This window comes from Hemibagrus wyckioides, linkage group LG27 (genome assembly GCF_019097595.1).
Source record: "Hemibagrus wyckioides isolate EC202008001 linkage group LG27, SWU_Hwy_1.0, whole genome shotgun sequence".
In the NCBI taxonomy this organism is placed as follows: domain Eukaryota; kingdom Metazoa; phylum Chordata; class Actinopteri; order Siluriformes; family Bagridae; genus Hemibagrus; species Hemibagrus wyckioides.
This window is the reverse complement of record NC_080736.1, coordinates 17870871-17882058: the sequence shown is the minus strand read 5'-3', so window position 1 is coordinate 17882058 and position 11188 is coordinate 17870871. Positions and strand designations below refer to the sequence as shown.

Below are 11188 nucleotides of genomic sequence, written 5' to 3'. Positions count from 1 at the left end.
ACACCACAAACACACCACAAACACACCACAAACACCACAAACACACCACAAACACACCACAAACACACCACAAACACCACAAACACACCACAAACACACCACAAACACACCACAAACACCACAAACACACCACAAACACCACAAACACACCACAAACACCACAAACACACCACAAACACACCACAAACACCACAAACACCACAAACACACCACAAACACACCACAAACACACCACAAACACCACAAACACACCACAAACACCACAAACACACCACAAACACACCACAAACACCACAAACACACCACAAACACCACAAACACACCACAAACACACCACAAACACACCACAAACACCACAAACACCACAAACACACCACAAACACCACAAACACACCACAACCACCACAAACACACCACAAACACCACAAACACCACAAACACACCACAAACACACCACAAACACCACAAACACACCACAAACACACCACAAACACACCACAAACACACCACAAACACCACAAACACACCACAAACACCACAAACACACCACAAACACACCACAAACACCACAAACACACCACAAACACCACAAACACCACAAACACACCACAAACACCACAAACACACCACAAACACCACAAACACACCACAAACACCACAAACACACCACAAACACCACAAACACACCACAAACACACCACAAACACACCACAAACACCACAAACACACCACAAACACACCACAAACACACCACAAACACCACAAACACCACAAACACACCACAAACACCACAAACACCACAAACACACCACAAACACACCACAAACACACCACAAACACCACAAACACACCACAAACACCACAAACACACCACAACCACCACAAACACACCACAAACACCACAAACACACCACAAACACACCACAAACACACCACAAACACACCACAAACACCACAAACACACCACAAACACCACAAACACACCACAAACACACCACAAACACCACAAACACCACAAACAGCTCAATAAAATACCATGGTCAAGGGTATCAACAATTGTGGCACTGCTCACTCTTCCAGGTGACGGTGTTTGAGCTGTTTTTCTGTTGAACTAAATCAGATCTCAGTGTGTCATGTGTTGTTTTATTTACCGAGTCGGAGTAAAGCCATGGCCAGCTGGACAACGCCACACAGCAGCGTTAACACCACTGCGTACACCGGATCCCCTCTGATATACCAGAAACACAACAGGGACATGATGGCTGTCGGACCCAGGGTGATGTCCTTTGACGTCCCAAACACACAGTAAACAAAACCCCCCATGAAGGACGAGTACAGACCGTACTGCAGGGAATGGGGGGTGCAGAGAGAGAGAGAGAGAGAGAGAGAGAGAGAGTGAGTAAGAGAGCGAGAATCTTATTACATCTGTTACAAGCGCAAAGACTTGTGGGAACACTGGGAACACTGGGAATGATGGAGATGATGAAGAGGACTGGGATGTGGATGATGGAGTAAAGGCGAAGATGTGGGTGACAGGGATGATGGAGATGATGGGAATGATGAGGAAGATAGAGGTGATGGAAATGATGTGGACCATGGGAACGGTGTGGTGGATGGGAACGATGTGGACGATGGGAACGATAGGGACGATGGGACCGTTGGGAACGTTGGGAACGATGAGGATTATGGGGCGATTGGAAAAGATGGGGACGATGGGAATGATGGGAAAAGATGGGGATGATGGGGACAATGGGGATGATGGGAATGATGGGGACAATGGGGATGATGGGAATGATGGGGACAATGAGGATGATGGGAATGATGGAGACGATGGGAACAATGGGGACAATGGTGGTGATGGGAACGATAGGAACAATGTGGACAATGGGGATGATGAGGACGATGGGAAAAAATTGGGAGTGATGGAAAAAGGTGGGGAATGGAAAAGATGGGGATGATGGGAATGATGGGAAAAAATTGGGAGTGATGGGAAAAGGTGGGGATGGTGGGAGCGATGGGGACAATGGGAACAATAGGGATGATGGAAATGATGAGGACGATTGGGACGATAAGAACAATAGAGACGATGGGAATGACGGGGGCCATGGGAAAAGATTGGGAATGATGGGAAAAGATGGGGACGATGGGAATGATAGAGACGATGGGAATGACGGGGATGATGTGGACGTGACTCCACCACAAAGTGACTCATCAATCTGTTCTAGCAGAAATGTTGCAGCAGATCATGAGCAGTGTGACAGGAAACCGAAACAGGAAGTGGATTCTGAATGACACCGCCCTGATGTTTTTTTTTTTTTTTTTTACACATCCTGATTATTTTTCTAATACATGAAACATCCCAGTGTACAGCGAGCTGCTGGACTGGTCATTCCAGATGCTCTTTCGTAGTCGTTACCTGCACAGGTAAGCCGGCCACCTCGGCGTAGGCCAGAGCCTGAGGGATGGTGGTCATCCCCACGGTGAGTCCAGCCAGCATGTCCATCTTCAGCCAGGTCAGACTGTACGCCGGCAGCCATGTGAGGACGGGAAGACGCGAACGCAGCATTGCGACGGAGCAACATCTGGCCAAGCCGCGCCTCAGAGAACCGGAGAAGGACTCCATAGCCAGAGTCTGCTGAAACCTCTGGAATAAACGACATTCTGAGTCATTAATGCACTTTGGGAAACTACATTTCCCACAATGCTGTTTGACTACCTGCTGATTGGATTCATTCAGCCTGCTTCATCTCTATCTAAAGAGAGTTTAGTCTTTTAGACTCCTCATTCGTAACAAATGAGTGGCAAAAGACGACGCTGGGCAAACCTGTCTTAGCCTGTATGAGTGAGTCATGATGTAGCAGATGAACTGGACTGGTGAAGACGTGTGTGTGTGTGTGTGGGTGTGTGTGTGTGTGTGTGTGTGTGTGGGTGTGGTTTGATTTAGTAGGGTGTGGAGTGGAAACGTTACAAACAGAAAGACATTATGTAAGACAGAGAGAGAAAGAGAGATACAGAGAGAGAGAGAGAGAGAGAGAGACAGAAAGAGAGACAGAGAGAGACATCTCCAGCGTGTGTGACATTATTATTTACTTACCTTCTATTGATTTATCACATGGTTGAAGCTCCTCCTCATGCCACTTCAACTGGAGGGAAAACAAACAGCCACAGTGAATTAAAGACACGGTCATGGAAGGCGCCCACAAACACAAAAAGGGGCGGAGTTTTCTGAATCATCAGGTTACATGATTGACATCCTTATGATGTGATGCTCTTGTTTAAACACACACTTTTATCTGGAATAACAACTTAATTTGATTACAAAAAAATAATAATAATAATAATAAAAATATGACATAATGACATTTAATTCATTCATCATTAATTATTTAAATGAGATACTTTGTGTTTAAATGATCTGTTTACTTCTACAGCAGGACTTTCATCCTAGTTGTTGATGATCATGTCTTCATCATATGACTACACACACACACACACACATACACACACACACATACACACACACACACACACACACACATACACACACACACACACACACACACACATACACACACACACATACACACACACACACACACACACACGAACCCCAGAGGAACGATTTCCACTGTACAGATAAACATCCCTGCTCCCTACCTAGGGCACTACAAACAAAACAAAAATAAATAAATAAATAAATAAATAAATAAATAAATAAATAAATAGACGTTAGAAGTCACAGTGTGTGAGTTTCTCTCAGGGTTAATTTGTTTAATTATAATTAATTAAATAATAATAACTAATTAATAAAGAAGACACAGGTCCCGGTTATGAGGCAGCAGGGACAACGTAAACTCAGTGGTTATTTAGCATAGGCGGCTAATCTGAGAGAAATAAAAGCAGAAAACAGAGCAAGGAAGCTTCAGCTGTCAGACTGCACACAGGAAAACAAGTTAAAACCCTTATTTATTTATTTAAAAGTGTTTATTTTGTAGATTTCTTTTACCTGTGTGTGAGATTCAGTCTGCAGTTTTCTTGTGACAGAGCGAGAAACCAAACATCCTCCTCATTCAGCGGCGAGGGTTGCCAGAGTGGAGAAAACACCCTACAAGAAAGACACACACACACACACACACACTTTTTTATTCTGCCAGATATTTTTATTTATTTATTTTAATCTGATCTCATATGTAGACTTGTCTAAAAATACAAAAACATATTTATGATCACAATTCTGACGCAAACCTTTGACATTCTGACATAATTATAACAAACCTTTGACTCATTAACTCTGATTTATTATCTCAAGGTTCTACTAAATCTTTCTGAATTTTTCTTTCTTTCATTCTGTCTTTTTTAAAAAAAAAAACTTATTTAAATCTGACGTATTATCTAAACTTCTAATTTATCTCAAATATTTCACTCATTGCTCTTTTAATTCTCTCATCTTGTATGAAAATGTTGAAATGAAAATGACTTATCTCAGATTTCTGACTTGTTCTAAGGTATTATATCAACTCAAATGTATCTGAAATTTTTATATTTAATATTCTGAATGAATATCCCAGACGTCTCAAAATATTATTTCTATAATTTTTTATCTAATAATTATTGCTGTTTTTTTTTTTTACTCGTTTGACAAACATTTGACTCACTATCTCGGATTCGGACGTTATTCAATCAGACGTCTTACTTTTATCTCACATTTCGAGTTGTTTTTAAGTGTTTTAAGAATTTATTTTTCAGTACCAGTTTTATCTAGAACGAAATTCAGTTTGTGATGTGAGAAAACACTGAAAACACAGAGAGCCAGACAGAATATCAATAAACTCGTCTGAACGTGGACATTTTCTCATGCAAGATAATAAAACAATTTAATATTACTCCTGCAAACGTCTGCCGAATAAAATTAAATGACCCTCCTCCTAAAAAACAAACAAACAAAAATATTTTTTAAAAATCCTAAAAAATGGAGGTTTTTTACAAAATGGCAACCACAGTTATCATGTGATCCATATCACGTGACACGCGGAGAAGGAAGTCACTGTGTTTATGCGTGAAGTTTTGAGTGCAGCTTGTCCCTTGGCGCTCGTGAACACTTTTTACAGAAGTGAAAGGTTTATCATGTTATTAAAGGCAGTAAGAAACCTCGTGGAGCGTCACGGAGACTCGAGAGAGTCGATTTGAAACGATTACACGCAAACATTCCTTTTAATAACGGCGGAAATGACGGTGTTTCTCCAGCTCGAGACGGCGGTGCTGCTGCTGCTGCTGTGTGGGGTGGGAGAGTGCGCGAGACACGCGCTCCTCATCATCGGTAACTGTTATACCGTGTTATAAACTGTTATAAACATCTAATAAAGGTCATTAATGCTGATAAGGCTGATAATAATCAGTAATCTAATCAATAATCAATCTGGCTGCAGAGAGGAACAGAATTGTAGCACTTTATTTTAAGGAAGAATCGGAGTCGGTTCATTAATAAAGATATTGTTGTTATTTATTTGATTAAGCTTGTAAAGGTAATTGTTTAGACATAAATACTAATGTTTTACTGCATAACTGAAGATTATTAGTTGTAATAATATACAGTAAAGTTTGTTAAACAATGTACTGAGCATGAATGAATCAATTCTTTTGAATCATTTCTAATAAAAATGCTTTAGAACAAAATTCTCCGGACTGTGAAGCTGTTTAAGGCTTTAATATGTAAAATGTGTGATATTTAAATCCACAGTATTGCGTTTATTTCCCCTGCAGCCGACGACGCGGGGTTCGAGACGGAGGTCTACAACAACACGGTGGTGCGAACTCCTCACCTGAAGGCTCTGGCTGGACGCGGCGTGGTTTTCCGGAACGCCTTCACCTCGGTCAGCAGCTGCTCGCCCAGTCGCTCCACCATCCTCACCGGCTTACCGCAGGTACCGACACGGTCACCTCACCACTACACCGTACACAGGGCCGGGGCGCATGCAGACGTGCCGTCTCTCACGGCGTGACCGTGTTCTCGGCTGATGGAGGAGTGACGTGAGGTTTTGTTTCCCCGCAGCACCAGAACGGGATGTACGGCCTCCACCAGGGTGTGCACCACTTTAACTCCTTCGACGGAGTGCAGAGTCTCCCGCTGTTACTGAAACAGTCCAACGTCCGCACCGGTGAGGAACAACACCACCTACGCCTACAGACGCATGACCTGCAAATTTAAACTTATTAAATTTATATTGTTTTGTTTTTTTCTCTTCTCATGTACTCTGAATTAACTGTTTTTGATTTGATTTGAATTGATTTGGATTTGATTTGTTTTAGATTTGATTTTTATTTGATCTGATTTGGATTTTGATTTAATTTGATGTTGCTGTTCCTCAGGCATCATCGGGAAGAAGCACGTGGGTCCGGGCGCCGTGTTTCCCTTCGACTTCGCCTACACGGAGGAGAACGGCTCGGTCCTGCAGGTGGGACGCAACATCACCCGGATCAAGCTGCTGGTCCGGAAGTTTCTACAGGAGCACAGGCAGGAGGAGAGGAGCGGGGGGGAGACTCGGCCCTTCTTCCTGTATGTAGCGTTTCACGACCCGCACCGCTGTGGTCACTCACAGCCTCAGTACGGCTCCTTCTGTGAGAAGTTCGGGAACGGAGAGAGCGGCATGGGGAGAATTCCCGACTGGAAGCCGCAGCACTACACACCTGAGCAGGTGAAGGTGAGACAAGTGGCCGGGCGGTCAGAACCACGTGGGGAAGCAGAAACTTAATTACTTAACAAAAAAGTTAATATATCAATATATAATTGTTGTAATTACTTTAAAATTTAAATTTATTTATTTATTATTTTTATTAATTATTATTAATTTTCACATTAAACCAATTAAAAATAGTTTTTTTCTTTTCATTTTTTTTCCTAAATAAATTGTTTTAGATACTTTTTTTTTTACTTTAAAAAGTTTTTCTTTTCTTGGATTTTTTCCAGGTGCCGTATTTCATCCCGGACACTCCGGCTGCTCGGGCCGACCTGGCGGCTCAGTACACCACGGTCAGCAGACTGGACCAGGGTCAGTGGTTTTTCCTTCATTTTCACCTTTTTTACTGTTTCTGCTTTTATTTGGTCTCTTTAACAGTAGTGTGTTGTACTGACCCCGCCTCCACCCCTGACCCCTCCCCCTCCTTCCTGCAGGTATTGGTCTGGTCTTGCAGGAGTTGCGGGACGCCGGCTTTGGGAACGACACGCTGGTGATGTACAGCTCCGATAACGGGATCCCCTTTCCAAACGGACGAACCAACCTGTATGACTCGGGCGTGGCCGAACCCATGATCATCTCCTCACCTGAACACCGGGAGCGCTGGGGACAGACGAGTGACGCCTACGTCAGCCTGCTTGGTGACACACCCACAGACACACACACACACACACACTCCTGTGTTATGTTTTATGACCACATGATGGCGCCATTTGCACTCTACAGAGCGTAATCCTTCCACAGCCGTACTGTGCTCTCATTTTACACATCAGATACGTTTACATGCAGCCTAATAATCTGATTTTAATAATCTGATAATCTCTCCATTTCCTGTCAGATGTCACTCCCACTCTGCTGGACTGGTTCTCGGTACCGTATCCTCCCTACAGCCTGACCCGCGGGTCTCTGGTCCACCTGACGGGTCGCTCCCTGCTCCCTGCGCTGTCCTCGGAGCCCGTGTGGGACACGGCGTTCGGCAGTCAGAGTCTGCACGAGGCCACCATGTACTACCCCATGCGCTCGGTGAGGCGCGGCCGCTACGTCCTGCTGCACAACCTGAACTACCGCTCGCCCTTCCCCATCGACCAGGACCTCTACGTCTCGCCCACCTTCCAAGACCTGCTGCAGAGGACGCAGGCGGGCACGCCCACCCACTGGTTCAAGACACTGAGGCAGTACTACTACAGGGAGCGCTGGGAGATGTTCGACACGCACTCTGACCCGGCCGAACAGACCAACCTGGCCTCGGACCCGCGTTACACAGCCGTGCTGGAGCTCCTGAAGGAGCAGCTGCTGAAGTGGCAGTGGGAGACAGAGGATCCGTGGGTCTGCGCTCCGGACGCCGTGCTCGAGGACAAGATGGAGCCCAAGTGCAGGCCTCTGTACAACGAGCTGTGAGGGAGCATCACCTTAATGACTCAAGACTCACAGATCACTTCAAGAACACAACCTCTTGTTTTTCACTTATTTTTATTTTATTATTTTCTTTAAAGCACATGGTTTAAAATAATTGACCTATTAAGAATTTTTTATATAATAAATATTTTTGATGTACAGTGTAAGTGGATGTAAGATGCTTTCAAAAAAAACAGCTGAGTGTATAAGTGTTTATATGTGATATAAACGTGTCCACTTGGGGGCGGAGTCTCAGGTCAGAATAAACCAGCAGAGTTCCAGGTTTCGATGCAGGAAATGCATTTTGTTTATTAAAACACTGAAATCCTTGGTGTTAAATCATTGGGTCATTAATAACCACCCTGTATCTGACCTGCTGTACATGTCGCTGCTTTCCCGCTCTGGATAATCTCTAATTGTTTGGGTTTTTTTGAAGTCTCAGATATTGGATTAAACAATTGAGACTGAAAATCACTGAAAAAATATTTTTTTCTGTTTTAAACAGTACATACTGCTAAGAAAAAGAAGGGGAAAAATAATAATATGCGGATTTGACACGCCCCTTTTACAGGAAGCTGTTTGGCTCGTGCTTGCATGCTGGAATCTGATTGGCTGTTAGATTTCATGACGCAGTAACACGGACTTCGTGCCTGTTTGTTCCTCAGTGTTCAACTTCTTCGTGTTTTTAAGACAAATCTAACCCTGAAGCAATCTGAGCTCTGAGCTAATAATACCAGAAATGAATGTTTCGTCATTTAATGACTTTATTATTATGAATTCTGTAACAGGAGTTTACACACACGCTCTCGAGAAAAGATGGTGGTCCTCAGGTGCTCTGAGCTTTAAGAACATCATTCTAGAAACATGAGTGCTCCTTAAAGAGCCATCCTTTCAACAAGAACGCTCAGAGTACTCGAATACAGATGTGTGTGTGTGTTCTATCATGGCTATAAAAAACAATCTCACGTCATAAGTCAAATGTACGCACCTCGGAGAAGCTTGATGCTGAAACGCTCCCACGCTGATTAGACGTTGACTTGACCCCCCTCTCTTCTTTACCGGAAACGTCATCCACCTTCACGTCGAACGCGCGCGCGCGCCTTTACGCGCTCCAGAGTTGGTGTATAAAAGCCGCCCCGTCGGGTGCAGAGCAGAAACTCCAGCTCTGTCCCGGTAACGCTCAGAGAGAACTCCTCGGAGGAAACAAACAAAAACCAACAACCCGCTGAACAGGTGACGATGATGGTGCTGATGATGATGAGGATGGCGATGAGGTGCGCGCCGGAGAGGTCCGTGAGGTCCGCGGTGATGCTCGCGACCGTCGCCGTGCTGCTCTCGTGCTGCCCCGCAGACGCCTGGTACAAGCAGGCCACCGGGCCAAGCTACTACTCCGTAGGCAGAGCCTCGGGTTTGCTGTCCGGCATCCGCAGGTCACCCTACGTCCGCAGGTCCGACACGGAGTCCGTGCTGGATGCAGGAGAGAGCACCGGAAACAGCGTGATGCCCGAGCTGAGCGCGAGACACACACCTGTCCTGAAAAACATGGTAAATATGACCGGGTGAATAATCCACACATTCCTTCAGAGAGGCTTTAGACTTCCTGTTCCTCAGGGAAACATTTAAACACTTTAATGTAATGATTTAATAACGCACCTGTACTCACCTTTACAGCTAATGAAAGAACACACCACGTGCACCTTCCTCAGGTAGAAGGCACGCGCTGGACAAAAAGTTCCGTTCTCAGAGCGCGCACGAGACGCTCCCACACGGCGCAGCAGATTTCCGGACGCAAAAAATAACTTCTCAAAAAATAAAGGTTGCAGATGTGTGCAGATGTGGCGCGAGGGCGCGCAGCTGGAGCGCTTCGGCACACAGAAGAATTCAACACCAGCTTCGTTTAAAAAAATTAAAGGAAGTGCAAAATGAAATCTTGTTTTAAATCTGAGGACTAAAATTTATATCCAAATCCTGTAATATAAATAAAATAAATAAATAAATCAAAGTCGGAACGTAAAAATAGAATAATAAAAACGTTATTAACTTCTGATATTTTTTATTTTATCCTTAAACACTTTAACTCTCGGACAAATACGGGCTGTTTATTTATATACTACTACTAATAATAATGATGATAATAATATGCTAAATCGTTGCGTAAAAACGTGTAAAATCCCGTTATAATCCGCGGGATGAGTTTGAGCGACAAATTATTAAAATAAATTTGCAAATATAATTTAGGTATAATTTTTGTATATTATTTATTGGATTAAGAGAAGGCAGACTGTAATAAACTGTAAGACTCGGCAGTAGTGCGCTACAAAGGAAGTGCACAAACTGGAGAGCTTTTTTTTTTTATTCTTAATTTTAATGGTCGTTTCCGGCTGCTGTTTGTTTTGTTTTTCCAGGCCATCTGCATCAAGGACATTTCTCCGAACCTACAGAGCTGTGAGCCGATGCAGGACGGCTGGAACACGTTCCGGTGCAGGGCGGAAGTTCTGCTCGCGCTTGACTCGCTCGACTGCTTGGTGGCGTGAACGGCACGTGAGCGCGCGCGGATCCCGACTCCGGTCCTGGAGACACCCCCCCACCTCTGTCCTGCTCGCTCTGCTGTTGTCCTGCTGTAACACGGCGTCAGGACGGGGGACGTGTCCAGGACCGGGGTCAGGAACCTGTCTTCTTCACACAACCCCTGACCATCATGTACACTGAAACCGATCTGTTTAGGATGCTCTGATGTCCAGATCTCCATCACCACCCGGACTCCTGACCCTGAATGTTATTTATTTCCCATTGTTTTATCTACAAAAAAAAAATCTGTAAAGCTACAATTTGTGTGCGTGATGGAGACGGAATCGGAGTCGCTGTTTGTCCTTTCTGTGTGTAAATGTATAAACTGTTAAAGAATGTTATTTTATTTATTAAACTCGACACGTGGTTGATTCGGCTGTTTTGTGTAGTTACTATTTTAAAGAAAGATGTAAGAGACGCGCACGTCTCCAGGGTTAGATCAAATACATCACGATCATCACAGACACCGGAACAGTGGATTCTTTTTGCTTTGA

General features: G+C 44.1%; 3 protein-coding genes across 3 annotated transcripts in view; 2 read left to right on the top strand and 1 right to left on the bottom strand.

Annotated features, from left to right (window-relative positions):
• slc26a11 (solute carrier family 26 member 11) overlaps window positions 1-4254 on the bottom strand; it is a 27877-nt gene extending 23623 nt beyond the window's left edge. The window contains 3 exon segments of the mRNA XM_058381395.1: window positions 1152-1344; window positions 2417-2644; window positions 4246-4254. Of these exon segments, the coding sequence (XP_058237378.1) occupies window positions 1152-1344; window positions 2417-2644; window positions 4246-4254 (430 nt within the window).
• A 779-nt stretch (window positions 4255-5033) lies between these two features.
• On the top strand, window positions 5034-8287 carry sgsh (N-sulfoglucosamine sulfohydrolase (sulfamidase)). Its single transcript, XM_058381695.1, has 7 exons — window positions 5034-5317; window positions 5761-5921; window positions 6050-6155; window positions 6367-6698; window positions 6965-7046; window positions 7169-7372; window positions 7570-8287. Exons 1-7 carry the CDS (start codon window positions 5227-5229, stop codon window positions 8127-8129), a joined length of 1536 nt encoding a protein of 511 aa, XP_058237678.1. The 5' UTR covers window positions 5034-5226; the 3' UTR covers window positions 8130-8287.
• Window positions 8288-8439: 152 nt separating this feature from the next.
• Window positions 8440-11173, top strand: npb (neuropeptide B). The gene is made up of 2 exons (XM_058381719.1): window positions 8440-9671; window positions 10532-11173. The coding sequence occupies exons 1-2, from the start codon at window positions 9366-9368 to the stop codon at window positions 10658-10660; spliced, it is 435 nt and encodes a 144-aa protein (XP_058237702.1). The 5' UTR covers window positions 8440-9365; the 3' UTR covers window positions 10661-11173.
• The last annotated feature ends 15 nt before the right edge of the window (window positions 11174-11188 follow it).